Source organism: Anser brachyrhynchus, assembly GCF_964034855.1.
Source record: "Anser brachyrhynchus genome assembly, chromosome: 4".
In the NCBI taxonomy this organism is placed as follows: domain Eukaryota; kingdom Metazoa; phylum Chordata; class Aves; order Anseriformes; family Anatidae; genus Anser; species Anser brachyrhynchus.
This window is the reverse complement of record NC_137698.1, coordinates 18,915,392-18,931,091: the sequence shown is the minus strand read 5'-3', so window position 1 is coordinate 18,931,091 and position 15,700 is coordinate 18,915,392. Positions and strand designations below refer to the sequence as shown.

Genomic DNA, 15,700 nt, shown 5'->3' with positions numbered 1-15,700 from the left:
ATCTTCAGTGCCTTTTGTTTTGGAAATGGTTGGAGAGAAGCAGAGAGAGGGCTACTGTCTTATTTTGGTGGCTTGTTTTCCACGTTCTACAGTCTTCTAGCATCTGTCTCAGACTGAAGGTAAAAAGTTCCATGTAAAGAAAAGGTGGTGGGCTAGAAGCATCTCTGTGTTTGGTCTGCTCTGAGCATACAACCTCCTGCAGATCTAGAACAGGCTTACCTAGAGTGTTGCATTTATACTCAAGACTTTGTGGACCCTACAAAATACACTCCAGATGTGTGGAGATGTTCAACACCTGTCTAATTTCCTTGTTCCTCAGCTGGGAAAAGCTGCCATATGACCTTTGTCAATGAATGAGTCTTCATCCTGGTTGCCTTATGGATCCAGCGAACTGTCCCTCATGGTTAGACACTGTTGCTCTGAGAGGGTCACTTCTTCCTGACAGATCTGAATTTCTGCTCCACATCTGCACTGTCTTACCTAGCTTTCAGCTGTGCTCTGGTCTTATTTCTGGTACTAGGGACCTTTCATATGGACTCATGTTACAGAGCTCATTGGACTGCTTTGGGTGCTTTGTATTTCGTCTCTCAAATCTCTCTCCGTTCTTGACCTTGTGGTTTTGGTACCTGGGTGCAGTCTCAGTGCTTTCTAGGCACTTGTCCTTATAGGTGCAAGGGCTTTTGTTTAATCTTGTTTTCTTTTTGCCACATCAGCCTCCTCCCTGCTCTCCCCTGGAGAGCTCTTTCCCTTTCTGTAAGGTTTTAGGTGATGATATGCAGCTCTTCTCTACTGTAGAGGACCCATCATTGGGATTGTTCCTCCACTTTGCTAGTCTTGTGTCTTCTTTATTGAAGATGGAGGCTGTTGCTACGTAGGAAATTCTTTTCCAGTGACTCCGAAAGGGTTCTATGTGCATCTACCTGTTGGCTACTCCAGTAGTGCTGGGGTAGTATACTGGTGTAACCCTCGAGCTAACTAGGAATCTCCTTGTCTTCTCTTCAGTTCATCTCAGGTACCTTTGGAAAACTCCATAAAGACCTTGAGTTGCTTCTGCTGTGCATGCTTCCTCAAAATGCAGGGAGAAAGGCCTTCAACACAGTGGAAAAACACTGGGCTTGTTACTGCTCACTACCATCTCATCAAGGGATGAGAGGGATGAGCACTGAAGCTCTTTCTTCACTAGGATTCTTAGTGTTGCTGCTATGTTGCTTCTCTGGTATCTGTTCTAAACATATGCTTACACAGCAGCGTTTTGTCATTATTACAGTTTAGATCCCTCTTAATTTTCTATCTTCATGCAAATTTGTACATAAGAACATACATACATGTGACCATACTTGGTCAGACTGAAGATCTGCCAAACTCTGTCTTGCCTGCAGCAGTAACCAGTGCTAAATGCTGAAGAGTATAAAAACAGGCTAAGTACACAACAATTCTTCCCTGGAGTTCTCCAAGCTGCTTGCAACTTGTGACCGAGAGGTTCTTCGGTCAGTCTGGTGCTCAGTTTGGACAGATTTTTCGTTCTAGAATCTTATTTTTGAGCCTATGTAAGCTTTTGGCTTCCAAACACTACATGCTTTATGAGGAATCGTGCCCCGTTGTTAGGTACTTGCTGTTGGAAGAAGAAAACATGAGCAGGCATTTGAACATCTGGTGTCTCAGCAGGAAGATGATATCTGGACAACTAAAACTTTCTTGTTGTTTCTTTGCTTGTATAGAAGCTAAGAATCTAGGAATGCAGCCCTAAAATCACCCTTGATTGCAAAGGACCAAAGAGTTCAAAAGTTGCTTGGCACCCATGGGAGGAGAAATGGCTGGGGAAATTAAACTTGTATGGTTATCGTCATTGCAAAAGCCTAACTTCCTAAAGGAAGTTGGTCAAAATGGCTGCACTTGAATCAAGTCACAACTAATAGCTTAAGAATGTGTAATGACTTAAAGTTCTGGTTTGTCTAATAGTTTTTTTTATTTCTTTTTAATTCTAGAACTTCTGAATCCTCTTGGAAAGTATGAAAACAAGGAACTGCTTTTTAAATATCTTTTTGGATAGTTGACATGTTCCAGGGAAAAGCTTTTTTTTCTGCAATATTCAGTAGAGTCTGCATTCTCTGGGATTTTAAATAAGCATAAAATGAAAATAGTTTAAAATTTCTCTTTCAAAATGAATATTGAAAAGTCAGATGACAAAGCAAAGAATGGCTTGAAGTCTTCCTTACTTATAAGGGATGAAAATGGAAATAATTACGTATGTGACAAAGCTACACCTTCCTCAAACAATTGTGCCACCAAATTGCATGGTAATTCAACTGACCAAAATATAGTGACTAAGCATGAAGATGATACTGTCCTTGAAGATAAGAGTGACTTTGGAAGTATTCTTTTAAAACAGCAGCATATTGACACACATCATCTACAGATGATGCCTGCTAAATATAACTGCACAGGAGCTCTGTTGGGAGATACAGATGCTGCATGCAAGTCTTCTGTGACCGGGCAGACCTGTGTGTATCCTTTGAACTATGACTTGAAAGAAATGGCAAACTTCCTGAAAGACAATGTGGCTGTGGCAGAAATGCAACATCAGAGTCTTGAACAATTGGTGCCTTACAGTCAGTCTGACTCAAACTGTGCATTACCTCTTCCTGCTTCAGAGCAGAACGTGCAGTCCACGATAAAAGACAGGGTACGCTGCCACCTGAGCACATTGGATGTTACTAGCATTATAGGTGGAACTGTGGAAATTGATCAAAATGATGCTGTGCATCTGAGTGAACGCTCTTCTGATGACGTATGTACGAGAGAGAAACTTGGTGCAATCAGCTCAGAAAAAATCCCAAATTTCTCCTTTACGATAGTGGCTTCAGGAAGCCCAGATGCCTATTCTGAACTTGAAGTACGTTGTCCTGCCTATGCAGGTGTTGAACGCTATATAGAAAACACTAACAACGTTGATACAGCACCACAGGAAGCAGAAGCACCATCTGGAAAACTAGCTGCTGGATGTATAGATGCTTGTACGCATGATCCATGCGTTAATACATATGAAGATCAGCAAGCAAAATCCTTGCAGAATACTGCTGGCCGTGATGAAACTGGGAATTCCACTGCTGAAACACGCAAGGATAGCCCTGTAAATAACGAGCACCTTTTACCAGTAGATAACGGTGATGGAGAACAAGTATCAAAGAAAAACAGTGAACCCTTAACCAAAGAACAAAGCATCTCTGGAAATGCTGCTTTTCAAGATATGCACAACACCCCTTTTGTGTCTGAAACGACACCTTGCAGCGTACCAAAACTAAAGAGGGCTGTTATGCCTGAGCTGAAATGTGAAGCAACTTTTGTGGTCTTCAGTCCTTTGGCTGATGAAAGAGATTCTGCTCTATTTACTTCAACTCCTAAGGAGAGATCAAATAATACAACTTTTTCTGTTCCAGCTGTGGCAGAACTTGGAGACAAGTCTACTAAACTGCGACCAAGTGAGGTGTTCATAGGAGAACAAAACAGAAGGCCTTTGCTTAAAGCTAATTCAGGTCAAATTACGGGAAAAACATTGGGCAGGTCTCCTGTTGTGTCAACAATAACCAAAGCGAGGAAATCTGAGGTTGTTAGTTTTCCCAAACCTAATTTCAAGAATGTCAAGCCAAAGGTTATGTCTAGGCCTGTGCTGCAGCCAAGAGAGGGTGCACACTTAAAACAGTCTCCCCACTCCCCCCAGCTGTCGGCCGCCTCCTCATCCTCACTAGCTGCTTCCCCAAGGCAATTGTCCCCTTCTGTAAAAGTACTGAAAAAGAAAATAGATCTAGCTAAAGATACTAAAGTGGAATTGCCTGTGAATAAGCCCCATAAGCTACATCTTAACAAACACCTCTTCGCTAGCCAAGTCGTACACGCCGCAACACATCCCCGAAACGCTTCCCACAGGGCTTCAAAGACACCTGTGTTGAAGCAGAACCCGGAAGACATTGGCAAGGCAGGCACTACCGCTTCAGCATGCTCCTCGCTCTCTGCTGTGCTTCCAACATGCATAGAGGACCCCAAGGAGATGCGGAGCGATAAAATGGAAAGTTCAAACTTGTTAATTCAGCCCTCTGCTGAAAACATCCACCCGACGGGAGGTGAAAAAGAGCAAAATGACAACATGGGAATTCTTCTGGAAGCACCGTTGTTAAAAGATGTGGCAAATGAAACGTTTGACCTGTGCTCTGTTCCCATGGTAAGCTTTTAAAATTCAATTATTTGATGATACATTTTGTACATTTGAAAAAAAGGGGGTTCTGCATTGCACTGTGCTGAATGGTAACTGAGGGATGGGTTTTGTCTGCAACAGCAGTTGTAACAGTGATTTCTGGGCTGAAATATCTTCCTGTTAAAAGGAGAGAAGAAATGCAAATTTTTACAAACTGGCCGAACTTCTATCTAAACAGTAAGCACTTGACCATTAAGGGGCTTACTTTTTTTACTTGACCTTTAAGTGGCTTACTTTAAGTGCTTTTTAGTGTCTTTAGCCTTCATCTTCTTCCATAGTATAAAAAGCTTTGCGTGAAGTCTCAGTAATGCAATGCTGTCAGTAAGATTTCTAGTAAAAGCACACATCTAAATTTCAGTCTAGCTAGTAAAATCATGTAGTGTTACTTGTTAAGATTTCTACAAATATAACTTCTAATATGCACTTTTATCAAGATAATTCTAGTGGTACTGTAATTTTAGGTAGATCTTAGAGATAAATTGCTGTTTTCAGTAATCTTTTTTTCTTTCAAAGCATAATTTAATTCTAAAACATACTTCTAAAATTTACATATAGAAATGTCTGCATATATTAACAATATCATGTAACACAAAACCCCAAGACCGACAATTTGGTGAAGTGTTTTTAACTTCTTAATTTCACCGTCTGCTTTGAATAATTTGGGAGTTCGTTTATTTGAGTAATAACGGGACTCATTAGAATAGTTAGAGTAACCAGGATCCACTCTTTGTGCAGAAGGTGGATGCCTTTTTTTGGGCAGTCGGCCAACTGGAAGGTGCGAACTTCCTGGCCAGAAGGTATGTGTGCATGATGGGTTGGGAAACATTTTCAGACAAGTCAGCTACCTGTCAGGAGCAATGTGCTGCTTTCAAATACCTTGGAAAGAGGTTTCAAAGAAAAGAAATGGTAGGAAAGAAGGGAAGAGCTTTGGGGTTGGGTTGGCAAAAGTCTCTTTACTCAATGTAACGTAGGCAGGGTATGGTACAGGTAACGATATATAAGAATTCTGTATAAAAGGTAGAGGTAGGAGAAAACCTATAAACCAGTTGTTTTAAAACTTGTCCTGAATTGATAGTTTTTGGCACTTGAATGTGAAAGGGTTTACATGTTCCTCTGTCCAGACCTAAGATCTAGGCCAGGAAACCTGTGACAGTGGCTGGGAAGTTTTGGGTTGTACATGACAACTAACATTTTAGTGCATTAACTTGTGTAGATGCTTGGTAAAGAATTCGTCTTGAGATTAGGTACAGTCATACAATCACATGGCTCAGTTAAAGCTTGGAGGGGCAAGGAAGGAAGGAAGTGACATTAAATGGCCTCTGTAACCTCTTTAACATGTTGGTCATTATCAGTGACTATCTTCAAACCTCTAGTTTTGTGTCACTGGCAGCCATTTAAGAGAGTCGTTGAAGTTCTGAAGAATAGGCAATGTGGCTGACTGCTTTGGTTGGACCATGTAACAGCAACCAGCTAAGCACGTCCCTTACCTGTGTGGTCAGTATTTCATTACAGATGCTAGAAAGGGAAACAGCTTCTCATAGTGGTCATGATTTGTGTTTTTTTTGGTTTGTTTGTTTTAAAACAGATGTCTTCTGTGAAAGGTGGGACAGCACAAGGGAAAAACACACCAAAGAAAGTCCCAGTCACACCACGAGCTGTATCAGCATCCAAGGTTAAAATGGCGCCATCTGTGTTTCCCTTGAAGAGAGGAAGTGAAAACAAAAATACCTGCACAATTAAAGCACCTTCTCAGAAAGGAACTGTACTATCATCAAGCTCTGGTAAGAGAATTTTTCACTGGAATGCTACCACTTAGTTTCTTAAAATTAAGGTATTGCATGTAATCTTTGTTTTTTTGATGGTACAGAGCTGCCTTTTTGGTGTTAAATGTGATTCTATCTAAATCGCTACTCTGAGGCTTAAAAGAAAGGTAGGTTCTACCTAATCATCTTAAAATCCCATCTTTTAAGGAGTGTGTTTAGGGGTGTGTGGTTCTATTAGAAGAAACAGTATTTAAACATTATTTGTAGTTTGCTTATATAGCAAAACTTAGTGGAAGTACAACTGAAATTCCTCAAAAGTGAAAAGGAGAAAATATAGAGCTCGAGCACAAAGCTTTTACAATAAGCAACTGTATGCTATTCCAAGGGGAAGGAGCCCTATTTCAGGATGTAACCTATATCAAAATTAGGTTGGACAAAATATCTTTACAGTTTCTAGGAAGGGTAGAACATTATTAGCAGCTCAAGCAGTAGTCTCCAATTAAGCTCAGACTGATCTATACTGAGGTGGGAAAAAATCTCAAAATTAGTCTGTATGCTGCTGTTCAGATCTGGTGCCTGCAAACTACATTCTGTAATTGTACTGTAGAGATTCAGAAATGCTCTTGTAAATTATGTGCTTTTTTTAAAAACCAAGTGTGGCAATATAGCTAATTGCAAAGGTAGCCTGGCTATAAATGACTACACTACAAGACACTGTAATTTGAAAAGTGTGCACACCCAGCTATACCCAGCAAAACCTGTTTTTTACCCACCCAATCCAAGATTATACAAGAGTCCAAAATACTCCCCTTAATTGCATACAGGTGATGAAATGTGATAAAATCTGTATCTATAGTACTTTATGGGATGAGTCTCTCAAAGAAAGTGGATATAGTTCATTCTATGATTTAAGTCTTGCTGATGTGAAGGATTTGCTTAGTGAGCTGGGTACCTGTAAATCACCGAGTTTTTGGAAGGCTTGTGGCCACTCTTAGAATCTCAGTTTATAGTTCTTCTATATGTAATCATAGTATTAGAAGAACTGAGATAGGTATAGGTGTATTGTCCCTTAGGTTATTAATCCAGAGCAGCTTTATGACACTATTGCTGTACATGAAGAATGGCTGGTTATGACTTCTGCTTCTGAAAGTACACCTGTTTATTTTTTAATGGAGCGGGGACATTTGCTATTGGAAATAAAAACTTTTTCTCCCCAAGTTTCTTTAGCTAAAGAATGTCTCTCTATAGCTCATTGTATCTTAGAATTGCAGTATTCAGTAGAGTACCTTCCAAGTTTTTCCTATTGGAAACTGTCTGCTTAAGATGAAATCATGAAGCAGCACTACAATATTTCAGACTTGTGCATTATGATCAGAAAAGACTGGAACCTCAGTGTTGCTCATGAGCATAATTTTTCTTTAATATCCTTTCCTATCCCCCTGCCAATGCTCATAGCACATATCACCCTTAATTTTTTTCATGCCATGCTTTGGTGCTGCAAAGTTGGATTTGATGCATTAAACTGTATCAGGTTAACTTGCCCTGTCCTTTGTCAAGGAAGTTCTTAAATGTTTTTCCTTGCTTTCTGGTAAACATTGTACTGATGGAAATCAGGTGAGGCAAGCAGTGGTGGGGGAAGTAGGATGAGGAGAGGAAGGAGTTGCTTGGTTTTGCTATCAAAGCCCTGCTGTGTTACCAGGCCATATCTTTCATGTGAAACCCTGCCCACAGATGCTTACCTCCATTCATTTTTTTAAGTTTTTTGAGGTAAAACTGTACATACATTTACTGTGGCCAAGAGGTAGCTTGTAAATGAAACTATTCCCTACATCAAGCTAAACTAACAGGGAATTACAATTTATTCAAGTTCAAGCTATTTGAACACTTCAGTATTAAGCTTGTACCTTGGTAATGTTCCAGCAGCATGGATAAATAACTTGTTCTGTAGCTGTGCAGTTGTTTGCTGTCAGGCTTTCTTCAGGCTATAGCCAGGCTAGCTAAATCCAGGATGGAAAGGACTTCTGGAGGTCACCTAGCACAGCTCCCACTGCCTGTAACTGGATCGGCACTGAATTCAGACGAGGTTGTTCTGGAGTTTGGCAAGTTGAGTCTTAAATGCATGAATCCTAACAGCTTGGTTGAGCTAATTCTTAACCAGTTGTTGGGCATATTTGGATAACTGGGCAGGAAAATGTGCTCTGTAGTGAGTCCATGGAATGCTCTGAACAAGAGAAGTGATGGTGTAGGTCACGTGTATCTCACACGTCATCTGACATTTATGTTGGGGGAGAGTAGCAGTCCATCTGTCCAAAATGTATTTGTGTGTATTATTCTCAGAATAATAAAGAGCTTGTGAGCATTAGATTGTATCATTCGCTGTCATTTTGACTGGGAAGCAGGAAACTCCCCTATGAACAAGAAATAAAAGAAAAAAATGCCACCTATAATATGCCAATTGTAAGATCCTCCTTACTTGGCAGGAATTGACATTTTCGTATTTTTTCCACTTGTGAATAAAATGAACCTTTTGGAGGTAGCATAGTAAACCAGTAGGAAACGTGTTCTAGGGAAATTCCCTGATCCTTTCCCAGACAGTAGACAGTAAAGGGGATTTGCAGGAGGACAAGAAGAAAACTCATGTTCCAAGCATTATATATTTTTGGGGTTATTGGAAGAGTGCATTAAGCTAGAAATAATTGTAATTACTTTTTCCAAAATGGTTGATGACTACTGTTCACCCATATTAGTGCATCTTGGCTGGAATTTTGAATCTTTGCTGAATTAAAAATTGGTTCTTGTTTCTATTGGTAAAAACGTGCAAAAATTTAAGACACAGAATGAAGTGTTTGAGTCCCTTGGCTCTTACTGGAGAGCGTGGGTAATTTTGGAGCCTTCATTTAGGGCTTTGAATCAGCCAGAAATGAAAGCAACTATTGTTTTCATTCCCAGCAAAAGCACACAGCCTTCTAATTGGATATCCATAACCACAGTGGTAGAGTAATATCCCGCTAATAGTTGAGGTAGTAGGGTTTGGGAAGAGTTAGGTCTGTCTTTGACTTGAAGAGAGGTCTGGAGGGACTGGAGAAGCAAAGGAGCTTTGGTGTCCCATGGAAGGTCGCTTCAAATTGTACTGCCAGCGGTATGAGCAAATGCACGTGAAGCACGGTGACAGTCTGAGTCACAGGAAGTTGTTTTGGTTTTGAGTAGTATAAAGTAAGAATAGGAATGATTTATTTTAGACCTAAAACATAAATGTCTAGCACTGCATTTTTTTCTCATAGTGCTGACTACATCGACCAGTAAGTTTGTAAAGGAATGGAGCTTTACCTGCACATATTCTGATTTTCTTCACCTGTATTTCTTCCTAAAAATTATAACATAGCTTTCAATTATTTCCCATTGTATGAAACTTTACATTGTTGATGATGTCTTAGCTATGAAAGCTTTGTCATGTCTTATGCATAATTGGAGCTTTTTGGGGATATCAGAAGTATTATTTTTCCATTTACTGTTAGACTTCCAGAAATGAATGAAAGACATGTAAATCATCCTTGTAACCAAATTCTTTTGCCTACTTTTCTAAAGCGTAGGTCATGATCTGACATTTATTTCTGACACTTTAGGTACCTTTTTTTTTTTCTGATTTTATGTCAGTACCATCTGATTAGCAGAACTATTGCCCTGTTGTTTAGTTATCTTTTGCATGGATGTAAGCTAGTGCTACTGCTTCTTCCTCTCTTGCTGCTTCTCTTCCTCCTCTTGCTTTTCATAGCATTTAACTATCATAATGAAAGCTTGGGTAAAGAGAAGCTCAACATTGTGAATTCTATTTTTCCTTGAAGATCTTGGACAAGTGAGTCCTTCCGAAAAGTTGGTCATCTTGAAAGATTTTCTGACGTGCTGCAAGTAGAGAAAATAATTCCCCATGTGCTATAGCAAAAGTACTTAAGTTGCATTAAACCACAGAAGGTTTTAGTGATACTCTGAAATACTGATTTGCTTGTTACTTTATAATTGCTAAATTCCTTCTATTGAATTTTTGGCTCGATCTTACACTTAGATGTGTAATTCAGAGAAGCTTCCAAGTTAAAACTAGAACAGGCTATAACGCACTAAGACTGCTGCCGTTTATTGCACAAAGAAGAGCTTTTCAGATAAAAACCCACCAAAACCATTTGGTTTCAATTTTCTATGCTGCTGGCAACGTGTATATGAACTTGGTAATTCAGAACTTTGTGGTATAGCCTTTCACAATACTAGCGAAGCAGAACCAAAACAACTTAGTTTCAGAAAGCATTCCCGCAATCCCTGAATTTCTTTTCTGACACTGAACCAGGAAATAAACCAAACATAGTTACTGCAAATTACTTTTCAGCTTTATCATTCCTGCTATCTACCATCTGACTTTTTAAAGTTGTATTGACATGCTTCCAAGGGGAAACAAAATATTTTAAAAAGCAAACATAACTTCCAGGTTCTCTGCCCTGAAACCCTCAGGACTTTCTCAAAATGCTGGTACTGGGGAGTTAACCTGTAAAGGTATCCATATACTTTCCCATGAGCAAATCTGCAAATAACATTTAAGATGTAGCTACAGCCACTCTTTCTGTATGCTTCCCTCCATCCTCCCGCCTCCAAACAGTCAGCCTCTTTTTATGGATCTTAAAAGCAGGTTCCCTGTACACTAACTTGGACAAGATCATCATTTGTCCAGTTTAATAGGTCCCTTCTTCTTTCTTTAATTACTGTAATGGAGCACCACGCATATTAAAGTCTGTGTAAAATGAACTTAAAACTCCCATATCCTCCTTTGAAAGTGTGGGAAGGGAGAAACTAATACATGGGTTTCTGTGGAGTATAAGATGTCTGTAGTATCATGTGAAGCTTGCCTCTGTCTGAGCTCAGTGTTATCCAGCCAGAACCTGCTAACAGAGGGGACCCTGGGGAATGTTTCCTGCTGGAAGGACAATGCTGTGATGTGTCCGTGGGGAGAAACTTGGTTTGTCTATAGTAGGCTTATAAATGACATGACCTGCCTTGTGGTTTTTCAGCAATTGAGCAGGTGACTTCTCTGAGCCATTCTGCCTGTTCCTTTTCTTTGAGCTTACTCTTCTATAAGTGATGTGGGGAAGAAGGTATCTGGTTTGATAGAGAAATCTTGTCTATAATAATAGTCTTTGGTCATCTTCGCCCAGAGAGTCCTGCTTGCATGGTGACTGTGTCTCTCATAACCAGCTATCTTCGAATTTTCAGTATAAAGTGGCCGAAAACTTTAATGTGCTTGAAAGGACTTTTTCCAGCTGATCAATGCATGAGAAGTCAGGAAGCAGCATTAGTTGTGAGGGCTTAGAAGGTAATATCTGCGAGACTCCTGCCTTTTGAAATCTCAGTGCTTGAGATAGGCTTTTCTACTGTTTCCTTTCCACTTCGCCCTCCATTCCTGGCCATCCTCAATGGGAATGGCTTGGGAAGCTGCCTGGTGCAGTGTATATCCTCACGCCAGTATTGATCTCTAAGCCTCTGCTGCAAGTGTTGGTCGTTCATGTGCAGAATGGTTGGTTCACATTTTGAGGCCCGAAAGGAGACATAAAATGATGTAATCTGAAGTACACACAATAATTTCCTTTAGTTTTGACTACGTACACTAGTGGAAAAACTTGCTATAATTTCTGTGCTTATTTTTTTTCCTTACATTTCATTAACAAGGTGCTCTCTTACCATGCAGTAGATGTTATTAATATTTTATAAGCCTTATATAGGGGTCAGCATAAAAACACCCATTTTGATCAAGTTATTTCCTAGTTTTAAGTCAAATGGTTTATGAGAAATGAGCAAAAGCAGAAGGTTTTTTGGCTTTGAAGTAATGTGGGACCTGTTACAACAAATAACTTAGAAACAAGTTGACTGATTTATTTCTGGTTTAGTAGTCTTAGAGATGGTGCTTTGAGGTTTGTTTGTTTTGGGGAGTGGGAGAAGAAGTGATGGCAAATTTTGAGGATAAACTAAAATGATCTGTATTCCAAAGACTGATATTTCCAGTATTCTGTTGAATGCATTATACATCTGTTAACTTCCAGTTTCCAAAAGGGAGCATTTCATCATCTCAGCTTTGTTTCTGGTGCCACAGTGACCATACAAAAGGAGTTAAGTTTTCACATAGGTTCCCAGGCTTTTTACACGTGACTTGTGACTAGCCACGTTGGGATTTTAATGAGTTATACCTGTAGCAAGAAACATGATCATACCTGCAGAGACTGAATACTACCAGTCCACATGTGAAGGCTGTCAGAAATATGTATGTATCTATAAGAATATTCTCCTTTAGGAGTAAGGTGTGCACCAGTTCCCTGCAGGGGAATTTCTAGGTACCTAGTCATTTACTTGCAAGGACATGCTGAGGTGTCTTCAAGTAATTCTTCATCTTTACTGGTTAGTTCTGAATTCTCTTTGGGTGGGGTAAAGGAGGAGAGAAACAGAAATCCTTGTCATCCTGAAGAAAATTGTATTTACATTTTGCTGCAGTGAGGTTCCTTCTCATGCAAGGTATGTACTATGTAATTCCTGCAATAGAAAACTTTAAATATTTATGAATAATGTAGATTTTTAAAAAGTTGTAAACTACCAACAAATTTTTGGTGCATAGCACCAAGGGGTGTATGATACAGACAGAAGGAAAATAATGAAAAGCATGATTGGTTGTGGTTGGTGGTGTTCTTCTGGCTCAGATTTCTTCGTATTGTATTGCTTTGACTCTTCCCTGTGCCCATTACTACTAAACAGATGAAAATTTCCAAAAACTGCTAGTTGTTTGTTTTTTGCTTAAATCGGGATGCAAACAACTTATGGCAGTCTCCTGGTACAGCTGAAATGGGCAAGTCTTGCTACCACCATACAGTTGCCTTTGGAAGCTGGCATAAAATGAACTGTTGTTTGGAGGCTGGTTTTGCCTGTGGTCATAAGAGATGACAGTGCAACTGCATGGATATGGTCTTTAGTGGGTCTTCTCTAGTTTAGTCTACAAAAGTAAAACCTAAAAAAAAACTAAAATTGAGTGAGTATAGTAGGTAGCAAGATGGCAAACAATTCTGAAGTTGTGAAGTGGTTGAGAGAGTGAAAAGGATCAATTTTATTATCAGTTAACAACAGCAAAATGCTTTACAGCACTGAGGATCGCTTTTCAGTTTCACTCTGAGATTATTGGGCTGCAAGGGGAGAAACGTGAATACCCATGTGACTGCTGGCAGCCCAGTTTTGGTTTTGACACAAACTTGTTTCTGGCTCGCTGGTATCTGTGCCAAAGAGGAGCACATTCCTGGTGATTAGAGATGGAGGGAACAACGCTGTGGGAGTCTACATCAGATAGGGAAGTGGGTCTTGCATTAATGTGTGAACTGTTCTCTGATCAGTTGTTATCTCCTAAACAAATAAATCTCTCTAATATAAATACTCGAAGACCCAGCACGAACTTAACATTCCCTATCTTCGTGTTTGCGTTTAGCAGCTGCAGTATTACTAGCAATGTAACATAGCTGTCTCCTACATTCTCTTTGGTAATTTTGGTAGTAGCTTGACACTTTCAAAGGGGGAGAGAACTAAAAAGAGAGATTTCTACTAGTAGAAAATACACTACTAAAGTACACTATAACCAGTTTTTATTCCTCAAAAGTACACTGATTTGTGTATAACAATTTAACTAATATTGCTGAATGGCTGATGAATCTTGCAGCTGTTGCTGCTGCTTTGTGGTGTTCAAAAAAACCACAAACACTCTTACACCTATCTAAAGATCAGTCTACTGCAATGGAAACGACAGCAAAGCCCAGTTTGTCTTCGCATGATTTACTTGTGCCTATCAATAGACACCCAAAAAATAGCGTTCTCTTAAAGATTTATTCCCCTTGCTTTGCAAAACACTTGTACCATAGACTTAAACTGTTTTTTTTTTTTCATGCATAAAATAATTTTTAAAAGCTGAAATGTTTAGCACTTTTGAAGTGGGCCTCTCTGGATTTTTATACTTGTAGAAGAAAAGTCAGAAAAGCATGAGACAAAAGTCTAAAATTTAATGTATTTAGGTAAAATGGCAATGAAAACCCCAAACTAACTGATGTTATTAGCTTTAGCATTAAAAAACAAAAGCAAAACCAAAAACCCTCTGAAAACCTGTTGTGAACTAAGTCTGCCTTAAGTTTCTGTTTGGGAAAGGCTTCTGACCATTCATTTCCAAGTGTCACATAGCTCCCTGAATGCTATTTGCTCAGTTACAGACCTGAGATGTGTCAATACGGTTTCAAACAGTGAATACTGAATCTCAGAGCTGATAAATACATATTTAGCTTTAAAATATGCCTGTTGTGAGTGTTATCCCAAGCTAGCCACTACAAGCATGTGTTCATTTTCTTGACTTGAATTTTTTAGGCTCCAGCACTATTTAAAGGAAGTCTTAATTTATTCTGAACAACAACGATCTATGTAGGATTCACGTGAGAGCATCGCTATTTGAGTAAGGATGTGAAATCCGATTTCAGAACTACTTGAAAAATGGGCTATGTTCCGTGCTTATTTCCATTCCAGTACAAAAACACTTTAACATACTTGATATAACGTTGTTGTTGCGTAGAGATTTTTTTCTAAAGAATTGCCAGTTTATTATTTCACTGTAGAGGAATGTGATATTTTTAGTGTTCTACTTCAATGACTAGATTAAATAACTGATGAAAGGCAGTTACTTTGGTATTGCTTGTTGTCTTTATCATAAGGGTTCACTAAATATCCTGCTTTTGTGCATGTTTCCAGTACTTCTGTTTATAAACCGTATCTTATTGTCTCCATCTTCAAAACCTTTTCATTTAATTCTGTGCTACTCCTTGCTTAGGGAATGGCACTTTTAAAGCTACTTTGTTAAAAACATTGTTATTGTTTAAAATAACACCTAGAGTAACTGCTTAATGATCTTGTGTCATGACTTAAAAGAAATTCTTCAAGGAGGGTTTTTGAAAAATGTATTTGTGTGCTTGAGTACTTATTTTAAGAGAACCCTTGTAGGAAAGCAACAAGCAGCAAAACCAAGGAAAAAACAAAGGTCGTCTGTTTGACTTGCTTCTGAAGCTGGACATTGTAGAGCTGGCTGTGCTCACTTGAAGGCGTTTGAGTTCACAGCTGGTTTAGAGCACTGCCACATTCCAGCTTCAGCAAAGAAGCTGAGCTGGCTGGAAATCATTTTTTATATATGGAACATGCTGTACAGGAGGAGACTGAGCATTCTCACATGCTTGCTTCTTTTCCTCTTGAGTGAAAATCACTGTACAGAAAACAGGATTTCTTTCCTGTGTCTTTTGAAGTGGATGAACTTAGAGCCTGTCATGGTAGCAACTGGGCATGCCACCCTCACCTTTAAACCATAAAATGCAGCTTAGCAGCAGCATTTGTTCCAAAAGGTACCTTTTGAAATGTAAACCTTTAACTTATGGAGTCAGACAAACCTAACCTGCAGTGTTTGTACAGCAGCCGTTTTGTTTTGTTTTGTTTTAGGGGTGGTGACAGTCAGGAGGGATTGGTTGTGTAGTTTAATTTTTACCTTGTTTCACTAAGAGGCTATTTAGAAAAGGAATTTTTGACTGGACTGGATTAGTTAGTTTTCTGGTATGTTGATCCATTAATGGAATAAGCTTCTGTTTCTGTGCAAAGT

General features: G+C 39.3%; 1 protein-coding gene across 6 annotated transcripts in view; it reads left to right on the top strand.

Annotated features, from left to right (window-relative positions):
- The window catches only part of MTUS1 (microtubule associated scaffold protein 1), a 115,020-nt gene that overhangs the window by 26,064 nt on the left and 73,256 nt on the right, over positions 1-15,700 (top strand). For all 6 annotated transcript variants that reach the window (XM_080589579.1, XM_080589577.1, XM_080589578.1 and 3 more), the window contains exons 2-3: positions 1,986-4,216; positions 5,835-6,030. In XM_080589579.1, coding sequence (XP_080445705.1) covers positions 2,162-4,216; positions 5,835-6,030 — 2,251 coding nt within the window. In that variant the 5' untranslated portion in view covers positions 1,986-2,161. The remainder of the gene's footprint in view (positions 1-1,985; positions 4,217-5,834; positions 6,031-15,700) is intronic.